General features: G+C 43.5%; 2 protein-coding genes across 4 annotated transcripts in view; both read left to right on the top strand.

Annotated features, from left to right (window-relative positions):
* The window catches only part of zfand2a (zinc finger, AN1-type domain 2A), a 5,183-nt gene extending 189 nt beyond the window's left edge, over positions 1–4,994 (top strand). The window contains exons 2-10 of one of the 3 annotated variants that reach the window (XM_061846157.1): positions 680–756; positions 838–932; positions 1,251–1,382; positions 1,821–1,972; positions 2,051–2,173; positions 3,010–3,085; positions 3,167–3,243; positions 4,404–4,529; positions 4,660–4,994. In XM_061846157.1, coding sequence (XP_061702141.1) covers positions 702–756; positions 838–932; positions 1,251–1,382; positions 1,821–1,972; positions 2,051–2,173; positions 3,010–3,085; positions 3,167–3,243; positions 4,404–4,500 — 807 coding nt within the window. In that variant the 5' untranslated portion in view covers positions 680–701 and the 3' untranslated portion in view covers positions 4,501–4,529; positions 4,660–4,994. Of the gene's footprint in view, positions 1–679; positions 757–837; positions 933–1,250; positions 1,383–1,820; positions 1,977–2,050; positions 2,174–3,009; positions 3,086–3,166; positions 3,244–4,403; positions 4,530–4,659 lie in introns of those variants that run through there. The other 2 variants (XM_061846156.1, XM_061846158.1) reach the window with 2 other exon arrangements.
* Positions 4,995–16,008: 11,014 nt separating this feature from the next.
* On the top strand, positions 16,009–19,203 carry galr2b (galanin receptor 2b). Its single transcript, XM_061846686.1, has 2 exons — positions 16,009–16,382; positions 18,441–19,203. Exons 1-2 carry the CDS (start codon positions 16,009–16,011, stop codon positions 19,201–19,203), a joined length of 1,137 nt encoding a protein of 378 aa, XP_061702670.1.
* The last annotated feature ends 4,240 nt before the right edge of the window (positions 19,204–23,443 follow it).

The following is a 23,443-nucleotide window of genomic DNA, read 5'->3' as shown; positions in this document are numbered from 1 at the left end:
AATACTTCAACACTATCGCGTTTAAGCTAATGTTCGCTCTCGTTTTACTGAACGTTCGCTTCAAAAATGAAAAATAATAGGGATGAAACACATTTTTTCGCCTTCCTACGTGACTAGGGAAAGGCTCGCGTATTTTGTGTTGTATATCATCGCGTTATGTCGCCTTAACTACTATTGCTAGCCACTTGCTAGTTCTTAGCATGAAAGAGTTTGTGAAATGTGGACGCTGGTGGGCGACTTAACAGCATCGTATTATCCCGAATTAGTCCCGAGTCGGTCCGCAATGTCCACAGTCGATATTAGTTATGTAACTTTACTCGGCGTGTCGCTAATCTTTTGGGTTAGCAGGGCCTGTCTAGCCAGTTGTGTCCTGTCTGAATGTGCACATTTTACGAGTTTGCTCTCGCTCGGTGACGGTAATGCTGACACGAATGATACCGGATTTTGTGTGCAATTCCTAGACTTTTAGGTCTTATTGTGAAAGAGAACGTGCTGGTGGGTTTTAAAGTTGACAAGTAACGATGACTTGACATAACGCTGGCTAATGCCATTACTTGGCTAGCAAACATCCGGGGGAGTGGTTTCCTGTGTTTACATCCCACATCTCTATCCCAATTTCCATCTCCCACAATGATCAGTCAAAATTGACTATATTTTCTTTCCTTTTTTTTTTTCTTAGTTGAGACTTCTATTTGAACGCCATGGAGTTTCCAGATCTGGGAGAACACTGTTCAGAGAAGTCCTGCAAGCGTTTAGGTAGGTGTGCACGGCAAGATGGGATGGGTCATGGTCGCTTTATGAGCATGAAGCTTAAAAAAATGTTTTTGTTCAAACCAGACTTCCTTCCCATGAAATGCGACGCCTGTCAAGAGATATTCTGCAAAGACCACGTCACGTACGCACACCACAAATGCACCTCGTCTTACAAAAAGGTAAGCTACGCCGAGGTAGATTTACACTATGCCCAATTGCAATATATCTTCTATTTCCGTGTACATTTCAAGTCTTTCATATCCAATAAGTCCACAACCATCAGCACCGGGTATTGAAAACAAAGAAGTACATACTATAGCAATACAAATACTGAACTTTTTAGGCATATCCCTATTGTGCCTACCCAAATAAAACTTCTCTATTGTCACTTGAAGCATGCAGTGTAAATCCAGCATTGTCTCTGTATACTTTCAGGTTATCATCAAAGTACAATAATTCTCGTTAATTTAACGTAATATTATTTTTATTTGTCACAGGATGTCCAGGTTCCTGTGTGTCCATTGTGCAACATCCCCATTCCCATCAAGAGAGGAGAGATGCCCGACATTAAAGTCGGGGAGCACATCGATCGGGATTGCAAGTCGGACCCCGCGCAACGCAAGAGAAAGGTTCGTACAAAAGCAATTGTGGTCTTGTGGCCTCACAGTTCTGAGGATCCGGGTTCAATCCCGGACCCGCCTGTTTGGGCTTTGCATGTTCTCCCCGTGGCTGCGTGGGTTTTCTCCGGGCACTCCGGTTTCCTCCCACATCCCAAAAACATGCAACGTTAATTGGACACTCTAAATTGCCCCTAGGTGTGATTGTGAACGCGGCTGTTTGTGTCGATGTGCCCTCCGATTGGCTGGAAACCAGTTCAGGGTGGACCCCGCCTCCTGCCCGGTGACAGCTGGGATAGGCTCCAGCACTCCCCGTGACCCTCGTGAGGATAAACGGTGAAAGAAAATGGATGGATGGAAATGTTCATTATTTTGCTCGCTAGTCTTCTTTTTTTAGTAACGTTGAACGCGTTTGCATTCTAATTGTTTATCTAACTGTTTTCCTTCCAGATCTTCACCAACAAGTGTTCCAAAGGAGGCTGCAAGCAGAAGGAAATGATGCCCGTGACATGTGACCAGTGTCATTTAAATTACTGCCTGAAACACCGACACCCGCTCGACCACGATTGTAGGACCGACGGCAAACCTCTGTCCAAGTCCGGGTAGGTACTTGTGCAATAACACTCCACCGTGCTAAGAACGCCCGGTGGTCTAATTCCACGCCGTATATTTTGTGCCAGACATGCTGCTTTAATGAGGGCTCTGGGATCTTCCTCCACTTCTGCCTCCGCTTCATCTTCTTCAGGACACTCCAGATCCGTTTCTAATGGCGGCAGCACAGCTAGCAGGAGCCACAATAGCAAGTAAGAAAGTAATGCATACAGCTCAAGGTTTTCCATTAGAATTATATCTACCATAATTTCTGGCCTATGAGGCGTGACTTTTTTTCACGCACTTTCAACCCTGCGGTTTACATGGGGATGCGGTTAATTTGTGCATTTTTTTCTAACCGCCAGAAGGGGGCACTCGAGCAGAAAAGACGGAATATATGTGCAGAGGAAGTGACTTTTACCGGTCCGGCCCTGTTAGCGCTGCACTAGCGTGTTACTGCCATGTCTCAGTGATTTTTACCGGTATTTTTTATTATTGTTTTTAAACCGGCCCTGTTAGCGTGGCGCTAGCATTAGTGTTAGCGTGGCGGCGCTAGCATTAAACTCTCTGTGTACCGTCTTTCTTTGTAACTATCTCATGTTTCAATGTCAGTTTCAATGTGGGCAGTTGTGGCTTTTACACAGCTGCGTGTATGTATGTACTAAATGATATTTCCTTTTAAAATGTACTGGGTGAGGCTTATAACCAGGTGCGCTCTGTAGGCCGGGAATGATGGTATATGGGGAAAATGATGACAGATTTCATTTTGTACATTTTTAGTCCACTTAACTTAAAAAAAAAAAATCATAGTAGTGTGATTGTTTTTTGAAAGCAGCCAACTCACAAATATTACATACAAATGTACCTCAAAGTAATATTCAACTGAAATGGACATATTTGTGGCACTGGATTAAAAAAAAAAAATAAAAAAATAAGAAAATATACCACTGGATCATTATGCGGTTTGATTGAATGGAATGTCTTGTCCGACCACTAGAGGGAAGCACACTTTCAAAGTTTAACCTCTCCTCCTGTCTTCCTCCTCCAGCACTAGCCGACCAATTCCGACTTCTGTATCAGCACAGAATGTGGTGCAACCGCCGTCGTCGTTCCAGGCAGGAATGGTAAGCGAAGGGCATCGCACGCCCTCCGAGTTACGTGCGGCGTGACTGTTTATAGCCTTTGTTTCTTTCTCGCGCTCGCAGACCAACGAGCAAGCCTTACAGAGAGCTCTCGAGATGTCTTTGGCCGAATCGAAAGCGCCCGCACAGCCGACCCTCAGGTGAGCAAGTCGCTAGGCGCCGCACTGGTCCAGAAGTTGACGGCCCACGGTTACTATGACGACGACAGAGCAGCGAGCCTCCCCTGTTACAAGGCCCTGATTTAGAATTGCGTATTCAGTGAACCGCGATTTGCGGGCTTTCAGGACCGACCCAATTAGCAAGAAATAGCGAATAATCGACGCCCCCTTGCCTAATAAAATAAATTCCAGATTATGATCCAAAAATGCTTATTTGAAAGTCCTAATAACATTAACCTTAGTAGTACCGTAATTTCCGGCCTACAGAGCGCACCTGGTTGTAAGCCTCACCCAGTACGTTTGTAAAGGAAATACCATTTGGTACATACATACACCATGCCTGTCTACAAGCCGCAAGTGCCCACGTTGAAGCAAGATATTTACAAAGAAAGACGGTACACCGAGAGTTTAACGCTAGCGGCGCCGCACTATTACTAACGCTAGCTAACGCACTAACAGGTCCAATTAAAAAAAAAAAAAAAAAAAACGGTAAAAATCAGTGAGACACAGCAGTAACACGCGAGCGCAGCGCTAACAGAGCCGGACCGGTAAAATTCACTTCCTCGGCACATATATTCCACCGGTCTCACTCTTACCATTTCCGCTCGATTGCCCCTTTGCGGCCGTTAGGAAAAAAATGCACAAATTAGCCGCAACACCGCATCGCATCTTTTTGGCCGGAAATTACGGTAAATGTCTTACCTTACCGTTTGTTTGATGTATTATGGAAAAAAAGTTCATCACCCTGCTTTGTGAAGGAGCGTCGCCTGGTAGTCGGAGCTTTTTCTGGAATCTTCCGTCGTGCCGCCATTCGTTGCCAAGCCAGCTGGCTATCAGCTTTTGGCCAGCGCTTGCTACTCTTCCGCTCACATGGCACATTTGGGGTTCGGGTGGCATCTTACACTGTGAAATAGCCGTGATTAAGTGGGTACTTTGGAGAGGGATGAAGCTTTACTTATTATTATTATTATTTATTTATACACGATTATTTACTTTTGTGAGTCTGCCTCCTTTGCGATGAAGCCAGGGTGTGCTGTGCTTCAGTCACGTTTCCACACACTGTTGTTTCATGTCAAATTTCTGTTATTATACGGTCAGATTTCCCCACAACTTGAAAAACCGCCCGTTTGTTTGCGCCTCAGTCCGCAGGAGCAGGAAGATCTGGCGCTGGCTCAGGCCCTCGCCGCCAGCGAAGAAGAATACAGACGCCAGCAGCAGAGACAACAGGTACCGGCCTGAACAGTTAGCCGACACTAGCGTTCTAGCATGTAGGTACCTGGCCAATGTGGCACTTTTATCTTCTTTCCACAAGATGGAATGAGCAATCTCTGAGTTTTTTTTTTTAGATAACTCGTGAAGGAAGAAGTTGTTTCCAAGCATCCTTTTTCTTTCTTTCAGGAGCGAGAGTCCAAACAGTCCAACTGCAGCCTTTCCTAATCTCGGACCACTGCTTTCTTTTTCCAATTTTTGTCTTCCCAAAATGTGCTAATGCTCCACGCGAAACCTCACAAGCCGGATTCTCGATATCCGCCGTCATCGATTGTCTTTATTTTTCAAAAACAAAAGGATCAACTGTTGCTCACTTGTCGCCTTCTACACTGAAAACTAAGCACACAGACGCCCAGCAGGTTCTGTCATTCTTACCGATGACTTTCTCTGTACATATTTTATATAAATGTATGCTAATTGTTATATTGCCATCTATGAAGAATGAATAAATTATTTCAAATTTGGATGGTTGCGTTGCCACCCACCCCACACACACACACACACACACATATGTACAGCAGATAGCAGTATAGTTACAGAGAGGACCGTACTTATGTAGATAAAATATCATTGAATTTGGATGTCATTTAAAAGTTTAGTTCAGCAGTTTAGAAGTGACATTTATAGTTTTCATAGTGAATTTCTACATTCAAATCATTTTGGTAATGTATCGATCCATCCATTTTTCTTCGCCGCTTATCCTCACGAGGGTCGCGGGGAGCGCTGGATCCTATCCCAGCTGTCAGCGGGCAGGAGGCGGGGTACACCCTGAACCGGTTTCCAGCCAATCGCCGGCCACGTGGAGACAAACAGCCGCACTCACAATCACACCTGGAGGCAATTTAAGAGTATCCAATTATTGTTGCATGTTTTTGGAATGTGGGAGGAAATCGGAATGCCCAGAGAAAAAACACGCAGGCATGAGGAGAACATGCAAACTCCACACAGGCATGGCCGGGATCGAACCCGCAACCTCAGAACTGTGAGGCCAACGCTTTCCAGCTGTTCCACTGAGCCACCCCTGTTTTGGTAATGTAAAATTCATATTTCTTGGTGGCTTTGTTAGCTACGAATTGATAATTCTCTAAACAACTCAAATGAAGTCTCAAAGCAGAGAATCTTGGGTTTTGTTTGCTAATTAAACTACTGAAATAAATTACATTTTCAATGCTATTTTAGTGTATTGATATGCACCTTTGTATTAATAATTAAAATATGTAGATATATGCAACGTAGTACATTTCATTTCAAAGTGACCTAAAAGAGATCCTCTCATTTTTTCAAGCTCTGGTGCTACCCTGACCCCTCTCGGTGTACAGTAAAGCCATAATAAACAAACAGTCTTGACGGCTTCGGTGACATTCTGTCATCTTCCACACGATGCATTCGGGCGTTTTTTTTTTTTCGCTTGTCGAGACAGAAGCTGCACCTGCTCCCCCCCCCCCCCCACCCTCCCCGTCTAGTTTTATTCCTCAGGGTCGGACGGTGCACTCGAAACCTTCCGGGATGACGGTCGCCCGACTGTAGATGAGAGGAATTCACAAATGACTCACGGCGGTCATCGTGGAAAATGAGGGTCCGCTCCGCAAACTAGAGTGCATTGTGACGTTCTATTATTATATTTTGCTTCCGCGTGGAATTGCATGGGGAAGCTTTCATCTACAGTACTTGAGATGGATAGAATATTACAAACACCTCTATGAAAACTCAATTCATGACGTGAAGAGGTCGTAGCTACGCCAGTGAGGAGAAGAAGGAGCTGTGCCCATGGTGTGGATTTAGGAAAAAGTTCTGCAACATAATGTAATTGGTCAAAAATTAATAGGCATGTCTCAGAGAGAAACATCTACTGCATCTACTTCAAGTTTCCTGTGAAAATCTGCTTCATACATCAAAATTAGTAATCCATCCATTCCCCCCCCCCCATAACGTGTGTAATAACAACGTGTTATTAACCCTATCATAACAGCTCTCTAAGGGGTGTGGGTCATTGCGAAAAGGAGTTGGCGGTGCCTTACTGCACTTCATTAGTGCTGGCTTTCCACTTATTGGACATTTCAAAAGTCCAACGCATCGAGTTGCTGGGACGAGCGCTAGACATGGTTGCGGACTAATTGCGGGTCAATAACGGCTTGTCGCTGAAGCCCGACGGTAATAGCTCACCGCTCACTGCTCCGTGTCCGCCATCATCGTTAATTGTTACCATCCTTGCCTGAAACACTTGGTAATTTCTTCTTCTTATTATTATTATTACTTAGGCGGCACGGTGGAACAGCTGTAAAGCATTGGCCTCACAGTTCTGAGAACCTGGATTCAAATCCCGGCCCCGCCTGTGTGGAGTTTGCATGTTCTCCCCGTGCCTGCGTGGGTTTTCTCCAGGCACTCCGGTTTCTTCCCACATTCCAAAGACCGTGCACCATTAATTGGACACTCTAAATTGCCCCTAGGTGTGATTGTGAGTGCGGCTGTTTGTCTCTATATGCCCTGCAATTGGCTGGCGACCAGTTCAGGGTGTACCCCGCCTCCTGCCCGTTGACAGCTGGGATAGGCTCCAGCACTCCCCACGACCCTCGTGGGGATAAGTGGCAAAGAAAATTGAGGGATGGATAGATGGATAGACCAGGCATAAAAGATGTCACTATAATACAATATAACAGAACTTATAGTGATATACTCTTTATCCTCTGCAAAAAAATTACTCATATTAGTGCCGTACTGATGAACTGGCAGTTGAGGCGTCTCAATGATGGTCAATGGTTATTCTTCTGCTGATGTTGTTCTTTTTTTTTTTTTTTTTTTTAGTTCTGAGAAATAATGTGATTATTATACTGTTTTGTTTTGTTTTTGTATCGTAAAATATTAGTTCCCATTTCCTCATGAAAATACACATCACGTTTTATGTGATTTTTGGGATGAAAGCTGCAATGTCAAATGTCAATATGTGCCTCGACTCAATAAATGTTCGAGAAACGGTGCTGTGGCCAATCCAGCTAATGACCCTTTCAGGCACCCAGCCCCCGAAACGCATCCCTAATTTCCTCGGAGGCTCGGATTCGTGCGGCGGGGCCGTTCACGTGGGGGATGTTAATGATCTCGGCTGGAAAACAAACCCCGCGGTCGCACATTCAATTTATGTCGGGAAGTACAGCAAATAAGTCGATACATCCTCTTGGCCAAACATGGAAGGTTCCTTTTTTTTTTGGGGGGGGGGCGGGATAAATTGGCTGAAAATGATTATTATGAGTGCTGAGGATAATGACGCCATCGGTAGTTTGGTCACAGTGGCCATCGCGATGCATGTTGAGGGAGGCGCCAGCACCACTTCACGGCGCAGAACTCAAATTGGAAGCACAACCCTGCAAAATGTCACCACTGGGGGAATTTGCCATTAATCCAAATCGGTCTCCTGTACATTGGATTTCACGAGGGGGGGGGGGGGGGGACGTAACTCGAACCGGCAGCTCGACTTCCACCGAAGCCGCAGGTCCGAGCAATTATTATTATTTTTGTTTGTTTGTTGAATAATTAAACAACTCTTACTCGGCTGCACCCTTCAATGTGATGAAACAAGTCAGTCCACGGTTTTCTATAATTTCATATGCGCCTTTTATTTGAGGGAGTTGTGGCCGGTTGCCATGGAGACCCTCATTAGAAGCAACTCCTTGAGGTATTCTGGAATTTCATTTGGCTTCCCCCTTCGTGCTTTCATCTGACACAAATGGCCCGTCGGACCAACACATTGTCTGCGATTTCACTTGGTTACATTGATAGTGTTTTCCAGATTAGACCGGTCCTAAAACCACGACTGGGTTGGTACAATAACACCCACTAAATCACTGATATAGTAATTGTAATTTTGTAATTTATCACTGGAGTTGGAGGCGGGTGGAGGAAAACAAGACGTGACATGAAACAAAATGAGAAAAACAGAGATTACAAGATTTTTTTGTTGTTTTTCACAATTCAAATTATGTTCCTCCCTGCAAGGTGGATCAGGTGGTATAGCGTCGGCCTCACTGTCCCGAGGTCCCGGGTTCGATCTCGGACCCGCCCGTGTGGAGTTTGCATGTTCTCCCCGTGCCTGCGTGGGTTTTATCCGGGTGGGCACTCCGGTTTCCTCCCACATCCCAAAAACATGCGACACTAATCGCCTGTTGACAGCTGGGATAGGCTCCGGCACTCCCCATCGCCCTTGTGAGGATAAGCGGCTAAGTAAATGGATGGATGGAATATATTACATCTATTTGTCACACTTTTGTTGGGGTTCTGTCCCATGCAAATCCTCAGTATGCCATTTGTTTCCATGACGACAGGCAGCCAAGCGAGGGCTAGTCAGTGTCACCAATTTAGCGCATTTGATTTATTACATTTCCTAACCCATCAAGTGAATGTTGTGAAAAAAAAGAGACAAAATTAGTCAGTTTTTGCTTTGTTTTTAAAGACTTCTGGAGACTCCCTGAGAAGAAAATGTCAACTTCCATGAAGTGTCAAATGTATTTTCCTAAGATGTAAAGCATTGGCCTCACAGTTCTGAGGACCCGGGTTCAATCCCGGCCCCGCCTGTGTGGTGTTTGCACGTTCTCCCCTTGCCTGCGTGGTTTTTCTACGGGCACTCCGGTTTCCTCCCACATCCCAAAAACATGCAACATTAATTGGACACTCTAAATTGCCCCAAGGTGTGATTGTGAGTGCGGCTGTTGCCTATCTCCCATTGACTGCCAGCCAATTGAGGGTATACCCCGCCTCCTGCCCTTTGACAGCTGGGATGGGCAGCAGCACTCCCGTGACACTTATGAGGATAAGCGGCTAAGAAAATGGATGGATGGATCAATATGCAAATGTGGCACCTGTCATCATTATCAATCTGTAATATGTAACACCAGTTGAATCTGTGCCGTTTTATTTTTTTTCCTGCAAAATGGCCTGATGATGAACAGAACAATAATCTCATTTCTCATCAGATATGATTTTGATTGATTCCTCGGGAAATTCCCACGGGGGGAACTCAGGCCTGATATTTATCCTCAGCTGAACGTCGACCAAGGGGGTGACAGATGACAGCTGACAGTCGCGAATGCGACGCCTCTGAGCAGGTCACACTTTAACGGCGTCACCTTCATTGAGATCACTCAGCCACTCATTTACGCGCATTGACACGGCGATAAAAAAAAAAGCTCCAGGACCAATTAGAGAGTCACAATCGGGTCGGTTGCCACGGACTGCGGCCGTATGTCTTCTTGCTCGCGAGAGAGCGTATGTTCACCGCCTGAGAGCTTAGATGACTTCCAATGTCAATAGCCAGAAGAAAACCAGCTCGAGACTCACTGGCAGAGTCGCTATTGACGTCACACCCAAGAAATACTGTAGTACATGTACTGTTACTTATTATTTATGTCAAAATAAAAATGAGTCCTCAAAAAAAAAAAAAAAAACCTTCAGGGGGATTCTTCTACATTCATCGACACTGCTGACACGTGTTCCATTCTTCAAAAACAAACGTGAGGTCTTTGTTGCCGCGTATACATTGCCGATAGCCGATTCTCCATTCTCCTTTTGAAACCGGACTCCCGGACAAACTGCAGATTTGCATTCACGTCCACGTTTCGTTCCGCCGATCGTTACGTTTCGCAAATACAGGCCCTTTCATGTTTCTCGAGCTCCAGGCGGAGGCTGAAATCGTGATGACACACACACACTCCGGATAATTCTTCTGTTTTAGTACTTGATATGGTGTGACTGGTGAAAGTCAGGTCGAGTACATCGGCACACAAAGCTTGCAGACTTAGTCTTGGGCTTTCAAAGGGATGACTCGAGCTATTACTAACAGCTAACCTCTTTTTCTTTACTGCCAAAAACAATCTTGGTTTTGTTATGGGTTAACTGGAGGACGGTTTGGTGCATCCAGTATTTTTTTATTTGATTTAAAAAGTTACATAACACCTCAGTTGAACTGTGGTCGGTTGGAGACATTATTAGATGTAACTGCTTTTATCTCAAGTAGACTTGACTATTGTAATGGTCTTCTGACTGACTCCAAAACAAAAGGATTACATTGCTGCAGCTCATTCAGAACGCTCCAGCTCGCGTTCTGACCAAAACAAAGGGGTCACAACATATAACTCCAGTCTTAAAGTCCTTGCACTGGCTTCCAGTCAGCATTAGAATAGATTTTAAAGTTCTGCTACTAGTCTATAAATCACTAAATGATTTAGGTCCTGAATACATGAAAGAAATGCTGACGGAATATAAACCCAGTAAAGCTCTGAGATCGACTGGCTCGGGTCAAAAAACGGAGCGCAGAGTCCAAAACGAACATGTTGAAGGAGAATTTAGCTATTATGCTGCACACAAATGGGGTAAGTTGCCAACAGAGGTGAGGTCCATTGAAAACTCTTTTTAGAATATATCGACTTTTTGATCATATTACTTGCACCGTGTGTGGTTTTATTTGTCTTTTTTAAAATATTTTGTTTGTCATTTTTATTGTTTTTAGGCCGTTTTAAATGTTTTATCTCTTTGTTTTCAAATGCCTTTAATCATGTAAAGCACGTTGAGCTACCTCGTGTATGAAATGCGCTATACAAATAAATTTGTTTTGCTTTTGCTTTGCTAGCTGTCATCTGCATAGCTACGACTGTCACCATTAAGGTTCTGAAAAATTTGGATTGCATATCCAGGCTGAACGCGAGGGGTCCGAGAACTGACCCTTGAGGTACCCCATGTGTCATCGCCATTCGATGACATTCAAAACTTCCAGTGGTTACGAAATACCATAAAACATTTCTTCCAGGTAGGATCTGAACCGTTAAAGGATTGTTTCATTTAGTGTCACAAAGGCCCAAAATACTCAAGACAAGGTAAAATGTCGCTTTAGAACTCCTCTGACAAGCACAGTTTTCTCCGCCAATTCGAAAGGAAATACAGTGCAGTAAATCTGGCTTGTTACCACGCACCGCCGCTCGCAGCTGATGACGATTCTCTAGGCAACGACGTCAGAACAAGAGAGCGATGCGCTGGATGTTGTGTGGGCAGCTTGGCAGCTTGATGAATGGGTGGCATGCTGGGAGGCCCAATTAGGCGGGTCAACAGAAGCGAGACGATGCGTGAGGCGCGCACGCGCAACTTTCTTCTTAGCATGTATTGCTCGGGCACCGCTGGCGCAGATTCTTATCAATAAGGGTGAGTCAAGAACACGCAACCGACAACTGTTTACTGAGTTCTTGTGTCCCGGGGTGAGCAAAACGTAACGACATAGGATAATAAATATTTATGAACGCCACATGTCCCAACTTGTAATTCAAATATTTAGGTTAGTTGCTTTTACACACAACACAGACAGCGAGTAATAATCCATCCATCCATTTTCTTTGCCGCTTACCCTCACGAGGGTCGCGGGGAGTGCTGGAGCCAATCCCAGCTGTCATCAGGCAGGAGGCGGGGTACACCCCGAACTGGTCGCCAGACAATCGCAGGGCTCATGGAAACAAAGAGCCGCACTCACAATCACACCTATGGGCAATTTAGTGTCCAGTAATTGTTGCATGTTTTTTTGGGGATGTGGGAGGAATCCGGAGTGCCCGGAGAAAACCCACGCAGACACGGGGAGGACATGCAAACTCCACGCAGGCGGGTCCGGGATTGAACTCGAGACCTCAGAACTGTTCCACCGTGCCCCTGCGACTAATAATGAAAAACCATAATAATAATCAACATCTTCCAGCGCTGTTTTTATTCGAGACTGGTATTTATTGTTTGCGCGGGGACATTGTTTTCATTCCCAACCTGAGGCAGAAGTGGTATTACCGTTGTAATTAAACTCACAATAGACGCTGTGGTTTCCTGTGTTACAGAAGCCGTCCCAAATTCCCCCCCCCCTTGATTGAAGCAAATCGCGCGTCGTCATCACTCCAAAGTGTGCTGCAAGACTGGAACCACAGCAGCAGCATCCCCGGTCTTGGTCCTCGTCTTCCTTCCGTGCCCGCAGGGGAGCGCGAGTGGAGGAGGCTCGCCGCTGAGGGAGGGGAGCACAAAAAAAAAAAGTGAGTGGGTGGGACATGTTGTAGGGGGCTTTGGTAGCAGATAGCAACAAGAATCAGATAGCGACAGGGAACGGAAGGACTCGGAGGTGGGAGTCAGGACTGCGTCTTCGTCGTCATCATCATCATCATCATCCAGGTGGGTTGCATGCTGATACAGATGTTGCATTTTGGATCTTTTGCCGATTTTTTGGGGGGAGATGAGGAAACTTTGATGACGCCTTTTGTGGTCTTCGCCTCGGATAAGATGCTGGCGGACATCTGCATCTTTATCCGCTCTCCCTTCCTCCGCTTCGTTGCCATCGTTTCATTTCCATTCCCTCTCACGTGTCTTTAAAACGTTTGAATGCAAGTTCCCATAAAACTCCTGGGAAGCACCCCCCCCCCATCCCCCCGCCCAACACTTGTGCACGTGTGGTGAGCCAACTGCAGGAAATTGAGATATGAATTCACACCTCCCCCCCCCCCCACACACCCCATCCACTCTGCAAGACTGAAGTGCTGAAATTCCTTTGCAGCATCCAAAGATCAACCCAGACTCAGTAAAAACAGCAAATACCATCCAGCGCTTTTTAATCAGTTTCTTTTAGCTTTCTTTTTTTGTCCCCTGTGGTGCCGCAGAGTTGAATTAAAGTTTAATGACGCTATGTAACGGCACGGTGGAACGGCTGTAAAGCGTTGCCCTCGAACTTCTGAGGACCGCGGTTCAAATCCCGGCCCCGCCTGTGTGGAGTTTGCATGTTCTCCCCGTGCCTGCGTGGGTTTTCTCCGGGCACTCCGGTTTCCTCCCACATCCTAAAAACATGCATTATATGGAGACTCTAAAATTGCCCCTAGGTGTGATTGTGCGTGTACGACTGTCGTCTGTCTCCATGTGCCCTGCGATTGGCTGGCGACCAGTTCAGGGTGTACGCCACCTCCTGCCCTATAACAGCTGGGATTGTCTCCACCACTCCTGCAACCTTCATGAGGATGAGCAACTATAATTTAGATATATATATAGTATTCAAACAGGGAGGAAATGTAATTTATGACAAAATGGTAATATTTTGCAAAAATAATGTTGCAGTTTTACAAGGATTTACTTTAAAAAAGGTTTATGAGAATTTTTCAAAAAATGACAATTTTTTTTAAAATTCATGATAATTGTCCAAAAAACAGTATAAAATCAGAAATAAAGTTTACAAAAGAAATTCTAAAAATGCCTCATTTTCATTTTGACAGAATAAATTCAAAGTTTCATGAGAAATGCAATAATGTATGGAAAGAGTCATCATTTCAGAAGGAAAAATGAGAAGAATTCCATTTATGAGGGGGGAAAACAGGCGAAATGTTCATTTCACAAATATTAAGTCTGTGTTGCATTTACAGCAACATAACAGTAAAGTCCTCATTTTCCTGGAAATAAAATTGTAAATTCATGAGAAAACACTAATATTACAAGGATAAATGAATGACAAGAAATTCATTATAATGTGAAAAATCAAATTACAAAAGAATAAGGGTGTAATATAAAACTAAGACATCAAGAATATGAATTTGGAACGGTATTATTTTGTATATGGTAGAGAAGTATATTTTCATTGATTCTGGGGATTGCAGAAGCATTTCATTGGCTTCTCAGTGAGACATTTGCATATTTTCGTATTCTCGTTGTATATTGTCAATATGTTTTTGAATTGGTTCCTCCGTAGGTCAATAGGCTGTATGGCTAATGTTTCCTAGAATTGAACCAACGCCCCACCGCGAGCAAGAAGGAAATTGGAATACAGTCTATTATGAAATAAGAGGCCACACAATTGCGGACCATCTCAAATGAGATGCTTTGAAAGTGTGTGTTTTACTCAGCGGGGATACAACAAAAGCGCCGCAATCAACCCCGTGAGAGCCTTCGGACGCGGAGCTCCGATTAGTTTCATAACGGCGGAGTGGCCATTCAGAAATATATTGCTGCTTTTCAAGTGGGGCGAAAAGAAATGAGAATTTATGATGAGTGACAACAGCGTTGTGTCAGGTTCATGTATTGGTTTTACCTCTGAAGGGGAGATATTACAAAAATTTGGGAAATATTCTTTGTGGCTACAAGGTAGCTAGCTAGCTAGAAAGGGAAACTGCTTGTTTTCTTCTCGTTACGTGAGATTTCTACCGGATAGTTTATGCAAGTTTTTATCCTGGGCAAAAGTTTCAGGACACCTGGCCATTCCAGTCAGTGTTTGTGTGTTAATTGGCTTCTTTCACAGCAAACTCCCCCCAAACATGCCATCGCGGCCGTTTTCTCTGCGCTCTGGTAACAACAAAAGAGCCTTTGCTAAGTTGTTCCCACGAAAAGTGAAAGGAAGAAACTGACGTCAGACTGTGACTCACAAGCCTCGCCGTCGATGGTTGCCTTTCGTCTGGAGGTTAGGATTCGATTCCACTCGGGAAAGATTGAGCATTGATGTCACCGGTGCGATACCTCGTGCGTCAGAACTGCCGGCATCATGTCATTAAAGCCCAGAGGGGTATTCCAGCTGTCACATTCCTTATTATTATTGTGCGATACTATGAGTTATTTCTAAGATTCAAGATTTGCTTCTTTAGCCATGTGAGCGGGCCAAATATAAAATGAAAAGCAAGAAAAGAGCCTCTCAGTATGATGACTTGTAAATACAGTATACTGATGTTCAGATAATAATGATGGGAGAACTAAATATCGCAACAAAATAATCTAAACCAACATCAGGCCATCAAATGAAAAAATTATGATAGCAATGTTCTTAGGGGGGTCATTATTTTTTTTTTAATTGATTGTACATTCCCAAAAATAAACAGCACACCATAAATCTTAGGTGATTAGTAATCCCAATAAAGTGTCACTTCTTTGTTAAACATCATCTATACATGCATTTTCTTTGCTGCTTATAAAATATCATTGAATTTGGATGTCATTTAAAAGTTTAGTTCAGCAGTTTAGAAGTGACATTTATAGTTTTCATAGTGAATTTCTACATTCGAATCATTTTGGTAATGTATCGATCCATCCATTTTTCTTCGCCGCTTATCCTCACGAGGGTCGTGGGGAGTGCTGGAGCCTATCACAGCTCTCAACGGGCAGGAGGCAGGGTACACTCTGAACTGGTTGCCAGCCAATGGCAGGGCACATAGAGACAAACAGTCACACTCAAAATCACACCTAGGGGCAATTTAGTGTCCAATTGATGTTGCATGTTTTGGGGATGTGGGAGGAAACTGCAGTGCCCGGAGAAAACCCACACAGGCACGGGGAGAACATGCAAACTCTACACAGGCGGGGCCGGGATCGAACCCGGGACCTCAGAACTGTGAGGCCCCTCTCAAACATCAATTAAGGAACATCAAAGTCAGACAGGCTAACGACACAATTTGAAAAGATCTGGAGTTTATAATAAAACCCGTTGCGGTTTTATGCCCCAGGCTTCCAAAAATGTCTGACATGGAGGATTTGGCCAAGACGAGTGTGCTGGCCAACGCGTCGGAGAGCTACCCGCGGAACCCGGCCAGCGTGATCGTCTCGGTGGTCTTCTCGCTCATCTTCCTGCTGGGGACGGTGGGCAACAGCCTGGTGCTGGCCGTGCTGCTGCGGAGCGGCCAGGTGGGCTACAACACCACCAACCTGTTCATCCTCAACCTGAGCGTGGCCGACTTCTTCTTCATCATCTTCTGCGTGCCCTTCCAAGCCACCATCTACTCGCTGGACTGCTGGGTGTTCGGCTCGTTCATGTGCAAGGCCGTGCACTTCTTCATCAACCTCACCATGTACGCCAGCAGCTTCACGCTGGCCGCCGTGTCCGTCGACAGGTAGGCGTCCGCGGGGGAGGCCGTGGCAGTCGATTCGCGCTCGGACTCAAAACTTGCATCGTCAGGTCATTGTGCTGCTTTTTCTGCTCTACCCACCTTGGCCACCCACCGACAGATGGACTGCTCTATTAATTGTTCTTCGCAGAGGATCAAAAATATATGACTCACTACTGTTATAGTTATGTTTGTATTTGAACACCTGTCTATCAGCGAGAATTCTGACCCTCAAAGACCGCCTTTAAAAGTCCACATCCACTCCATGTATGCACCTGTGTGAGGTCGTTAGCTGAAAATTATTATTACTACAAATGATACAACAAGGTAACTGATGGTGTAGTGGTACAAACCCCTGAATTTGGTGCGGGTAACGTGGGATCGATTTCCGCTCAGTTGTGGTATCGATATGTGCCCTGCGACTGACTGGCGACCAGTTCAGGCCTTTCACCCAATGTTAGCAACCCTTCTGAGGATTAGCGGCTTGGGAAAAAAATGACATGATAGTATAAAATAAGTCCCCCCTCTGTGGTTTCGAGAAATAGAGATTTGAACAGCACTTGATGACACGCAAACGTCTAAAGATGACTAATGTTAGGAATCAGGAGGAGAGGAAATGGAGCAGGATTGAACAAACAGCTGTGTCACTTTCATTTCAAGGAGGCGGTGGGACATCTTGTTGACACAGGACGACGATGTGGCGCTCATCGAGCCGCTGGACGCGTAATTGAATATCATTTGTGCAGCCTGTCGGCACACATTGTCAGCTCGGGCAATACCGCTCAGTTCTCTTCGCAGCAGACACTGATCCCTAACGGAAGGGTGTCGCAAAATTACACATATTCATTAGGGCCCAAAAGGAGGTCGGATCTTTGATCCAGGAGGGGTAAGCGTTTACGGCAAGGGGGTTGGTAACCTGTTGCCCCACTAAAGTCCATACATCCATCCATTTTCTTTGCCGCTTATCCTCACGAGGTTCCCAGCGAGTGCTGGAGCCTATCCCAGCTGTCAACGGGCAGGAGGCGGGGGACACCCTGAACTGGTTGCCAGCCAATCGCAGGGCACATGGAGACAAACAGCCGCACTCACAATCACACCTATGGGCAATTTAGAGTGTCCGATTGTTGTTGCATGTTTTTGGGATGTGGGAGGAAACCGGAGGAAACCCACGCAGGCACGGGGAGAACATGCAAACTCCACACAGGCGGGTCCGGGTTTGAACCCGGGACCTCAGAACTGTGGTGCCAACGCTTTACCAGCTGATCCACTGTGCCGCCCCCACAAAAGTCACTAAATAAAATTATATGCAATAAACATTTCTTTGATTTCCCCCTATAAAAACACAATTTAAAACTGTACAGCACATTTCTTAGCATATACCCTTTAAGAAACATTTTGACATTTGTTATGATAATAATCATAAAACTCTTAGTATAATACAATAAATGGTCACATATAGATTCTAATTTTTTCATATATTCAGTGAGAGGAATTTACATCTTTTATTTGTTTTATTTATTTTTTATTTCATGATGATTAGCTTATGATAGAGTATCTGTATGTGTGTAACATATGTGTATTATATATTTCAAGAGTTTAGTATGGCCCTTGGAGGGTTTAAATAAAAAAAAAATGGATTGCATATAATAGTCCTTTCTACTCAAAGACAATAAAGTGTAGAGATAACTATGCACGGTTGGGCATAACAAGGTTCGAGATTAATAATGTAACAGCTACCGGAAAGAAGCTGTTCGTCAGCCCGGTGGTCCTACACCGGATGCTCTGTAGCCTCCTGCCTGAGGGGAGCGGATGGAAAAGAGGGTCTGGGAGATATGATGAGTCTTTGCCGATGGAGAGAACCCTCTTTCTGCACCTGTTGGTGAAGATGTCTGTAGTGGCGGAGAGGCGGAATTTAGTTCCATTCGACAGCTGCATAAGGCACATTAACCAGGATACACAGAGTACATGTCATCAGGTATTACTAAGTAATACATGACTGGCATCGCTGCTAAAAGCAGGCTTGAATTGAATTTCATTGATTTGATGTTAAAAGCGTGTCCTCAGGTACTTGGCCATCCGCTACCCGCTGCGCTCCAGAGAGCTGAGGACGCCGTGCAACGCGGTGGTCGCCATGGTGATCATTTGGGGGCTCTCCCTGGTGTTCGCGGGGCCCTACCTCAGCTACTACGACCTGATCGAGTTCGCCAACAGCACCGTGTGCATCCCCGGCTGGGAGGAGGAGGACCGCAAGGCTCTGGACACGTGCACCTTCCTGTTCGGCTACGTCGTCCCGGTGCTGATCGTCAGCCTGTCGTACACGCGCACCATCAAGTTCCTGTGGACCGCCGTGGACCCCCTGGACGGCATGTCAGAGTCCAAGCGGGCCAAGCGCAAAGTGACCAAGATGATCATCATCGTCACGGTGCTCTTCTGCATCTGCTGGCTTCCCTACCACGTGGTCATCCTCTGCTACCTTTACGGCGACTTCCCCTTCAACCAGGTCACCTACGCCTTTCGCCTCCTGTCACACTGCATGGCCTACGCCAACTCCTGCGTCAACCCCATCGTCTACGCGCTGGTCTCCAAGCACTTCCGCAAGGGCTTTAAGAAGGTCTTCAGCTGCCTGCTCAGCAAGAACGGACGCAACAAGGTCCACGTGGTGCACGTGGCCAACACCGTGCCGGGTTTCGAGGGGGCGTCCACCGAGGTGTCGCAGATGAATGAAGAGAACGCTCGGCAGAACGAGTGCGAGATGACCAACAGACGGGCGGTCGAGCCCCGGGAGCCCACGGTCACCCTCAACTTGCCCTTTCAGCAACCCACCTGAGGATATTCCAGACTGGTGACAGAAGAGGGGCACCGCATCCTGCGCATTCATCGGGAACTGCGATCCCAGAATGGTACCGTAATGTTTGTGTCTATTTTGTATTTCCCTCATCCTCATGAGGATTTGACAAAAGCGAGAGCAAATCCCTGATGACTTTTACCAAGAGAAGCAGGATATACCTCCTGGATTCTGGTGATTGCAGAGCACATACAAAGAAACATTTACAGTTAACCATTCATCTTGTATCTGGAGCCGACCTCACAAGACTTTTGGCGAGAGAAGCAGGGTACAACGTGAACTGGTCACCACCGTATTGAAGGTGGTGACCACATAAAGTCTATGAATACAGTCCTGACAAACTACAATTGACAGCAAAGGAAAGTGATCCAGCCATATTCTATATAGAGCCTATCCCAAAAGAATATTGGCGAGAGAAGCGGGATACCACCTGGAAAGGTCACAAACTAGTTTCGGGGCAAGTATATATACAAAAAAAAAAAAAAAACCCAATAATTCACACTAACTAGTCACACCTATTAGCAATTTAGTCTTCTATAAACCTAAGATACAGTCGAAACTAGATGTTTACATTCACGAAATAAAAAGACTTTTTTTCCTCACTGTCTGACATGAAATCAAACAACATTTCCTGTTTTGGGTCAATTCAGATTAACAAAATTATTTCTATTTGCGAAATGCCTGAATAATGAAAATTTATTTTTGAAGGCAATTTTTGATTGCTTTCTTCAGAGTCATAATTAACATGCTGGGAGAAATATCCTTCTCTCATTATTGTGGCATTTAGCAAATAAAATATTTTACTAATTGCCCTAAAACAGGAAAACATTCGTCAGAAATTTTAGTCAGACAGTGACGGAAAAGAGGAGTCCCCTCGTGAATCTGATGCTCAATGTTGGTGTATATTTTAATCCGTTATTGGCTCATCTGTACGTTTGTTTACTTTTTGTTTTACTTCTTCCCTGCCCTACTTTATTTAATCATTTCCACCTTTGATTTTATTCCATGCCACATATGCTATTTTCTAGCTCCTTTTTTAATTTTGTAGCCTTATTTCATTTTACACTATTTTTTGTTTTTGTGTTTTCTTTAACATTTTAGCTTTTTAATGTTTATATCTGGATTTTTTTTAGCTCTAATTAGTATTTAATTTTGGGGTGTTTTTCATCTTTTTTTATGGTTTATTTTGTCACTTTTATTTTTATTTATTTCCAGACATCTGTTACTCTACACATTGTTCTTATTTTATTTCGTTTTTTCAGGGTTTTATTTTGTCTTTATTTGACAAATTTCTTTGATTTTCTTCATAAAACAATACATTTGAAGAGTTTGTTTTCAAAACGAGACGTAGGCATTTTTTTAGATTTACGAAACTCGCGCCAAAATTATCCATTCGGAGCTGGATAATTTTGGCACGAGTTTCGTAAATCTGAAAAAAATGCCTAGGTCTCGTTTTGAAAACAAACTCTTCATTTGTTTTGTCAACCAAATTCATTTCATCCACTACATTTATGTACAGTATTTACATTTTGTTTATCCTTACTTATTCCTTTGTGTGCAATTGTAGCTGACCCTGTAAATTATTGTATTTATAAACTTACAACTGCATTATATCTACTTTGATTTCTTTTTTTTTTTTTTTTAATTAAACACAATAAATGTAGCCAAAAGTGGCTCGGCAAGACGAGGGTTCAGCTGAGACACATTGAATGTCGACCTTGTTTAGCAAGGTAACCTCATATAAAATATATGTGAAATATGAAAGTCAAAGTGTCAAATTCAACAAGGTGAGGATTTAAATGACGAAGTGTTCATATCTAACTATGTTTGTGAGCGTAACACTCCAATGTACTTTCACCTTTCTTGCCTTAACAGTTGCTGTCAAATTGTGGAAAAAAAAATTAAGAGTTCAAACACAAAAGCACATACATCCATTTTTGTTGTTTTTGTAGATTTTTTGATTTACAGACACAACAAAAATGCATATATTTGCTTTTGCGTCTGAACTCATCAAATAGAAACCAACTAATTTGGGAAGTTTCTTGTGGAAAACAACTTGCAGGGTTAATTTTGTATAGTAACAATCTGAACAAAAAATGTGATTATAGCGCTTCACTGCCCCCCCCCCATGTCTGTTTAGTGTAGTTGTTTTGTGTTATGCTTCCAGGTTAAGAAAATATTCTTATTTATCACGCCGCGACATCAATGTATGAATACTTTGTGTAAAAACCTGAATAATCTGTTGATATTACCATTATGATTCCAAAGTTCTGCACACATTATTGCTTTCCTTGAGTGGCATGTTTCCCTTTGGTGTCAATTATGATATATTTATGTGGATGTGCTCCGAGTGCACGTCTTCACATTGTTTATATTTTACAAAGATTTATATTTTATTTTCCTTACATTAAGAAAAAAAATACTGTGAAGTCATTACTTGAACAAAGGTCTATATTGCTATGATTCATTTGCCTTGTCTGTATAATACGATGTGCGCTACCTCAAACGTGTTTTCTTTTTGTTCGCTACCAATTTTCCTCTCAAAAGATGAATTTCTCTAATGTTGTCATCATTTCTTCCGTTTTCAATTTAACTTTAAGTGCAAATGTTTTTTTTTTCAGTGCCGTGGTCGTTTTGTATGCTTTGATAGCCCAAGAGTTTATTTATAAACTGTGTCTACGTAGGAGAGGAATTTTATGGAAAATTGACTTTTTAAAGGCTTGTAATGTACACACATACTGTAGTTGCATGTCTGGAGCAGGAATGCAAAAAAGGTGGAAAATTACTGAAAGTTTCTGGGAAATTTTTCCACGGGAAGTTCAATTGGAGAAGTTTGGAAATTGGAAACTAGGAATTTTTAGGGTACTTTAATAGAAAGCCGTCGTATACACAAAATGATATAAACACTAAGTTATGTCCTAGCCGTGCAAAATTTCCTCCATCAACTGTGAAATTAAACAAGGCAATATCTGAAAAGGTGACTGGTATGGAATGCTTCAAAATAAATACAGTATGTGACTCATTAGCTAGGCTAGCTGAAGATCCAGAGCCAATTTCAAGAAGCGGTTTGAATCCAGCCACCAGACTGTATTTTTCTTAAACACTCGTGCAAAAATGCCTTCATCCCCAATGGGAGTGAACGTCCCCATTATGTCGAACCAAAAAGGTAAGCAGAGCTGCGGTGAGTTTTTTCCAATGCACAAATTAGCATTAGCTATTGATAAGCGGCATGCAGTTAATTGCTCAATGAAAGTGTCAACAATGCGGTGGAGGTGGTCAAAAGTGTATTTGAATTTGGCGATGCGTCACATATGTTGCCGTAGTGTATGAAGTGCTGCCTCCATGACTGAAAATGACTCATGTCCCCACAGGCATTGGAATATGATTTTAATGTTTTTTTCATATGGAGTCAGGGAAGAAAAAAGCATCCAGAATGATATCATTCTTGATCGCTTCCATAATTTGATGAAAGCATCCGACGCAGATGGTCTTAAGACAAATTGTGGAAAACATAACGCATTACATCTGAAAGGAATTAATAAAAAATGTGATGCTGCAAAGTTTTTGTTTTGTACCTCTCTTTTTAAGTGTCCTTGTGGTCGCTTGATAACATGACGTAAGTCTAAGTCACGATTGCTTTGATTAAAAGTAAGTGTCGTGGACATCCTCCAATGACTTTATAAAAGGGAATAAATATTCTATTAAGATTAATCAGTCCATTAATATGGCATACACAACAGAAGAACACGATTTACATGTACCAACATGTATAGTACAGTAGTACTTTGTCATTACACAAGAAAAGTGTTTTTTTTTTTTTCATGCTTCACACAAAGAAAATGAAAAATTGCTGTGGAAAAAGTATTGGCCCCCTTCTCATATACTTACATTTTTGCAGTTTCCTTACTTTAATCAAACAAATTTGTAAATACAATATATCTCAAGTGAACTTAAAATGTTGTTTTTAACTGGTGATTTCATTTGTGAAGGAAAAAAAATTGCACGTTTGACAGATGGTATGATGTCCTTTTTCTGTAATGCTGCGCTACATTTACTGTATGCCACATGTAACGAGACGCACACCTTCCAGAAACCTCAATTTACATCTCATCAGTCCATTTAAGATTTTTCCTAAAAGTCTTGAGAATGCCTCAGATATTGTTTTTTCTTTTTTGCAAATGCAAGAAGAGCCTTTATATTCTTTTTGGTCAGGAGCATTGTT

Source organism: Syngnathoides biaculeatus, chromosome 16 (assembly GCF_019802595.1).
Source record: "Syngnathoides biaculeatus isolate LvHL_M chromosome 16, ASM1980259v1, whole genome shotgun sequence".
NCBI classification, from domain to species: Eukaryota; Metazoa; Chordata; class Actinopteri; order Syngnathiformes; family Syngnathidae; genus Syngnathoides; species Syngnathoides biaculeatus.
The sequence above is the reverse complement of the archived record's forward strand: the minus strand, read 5'-3'. Positions and strand labels throughout refer to the sequence as shown.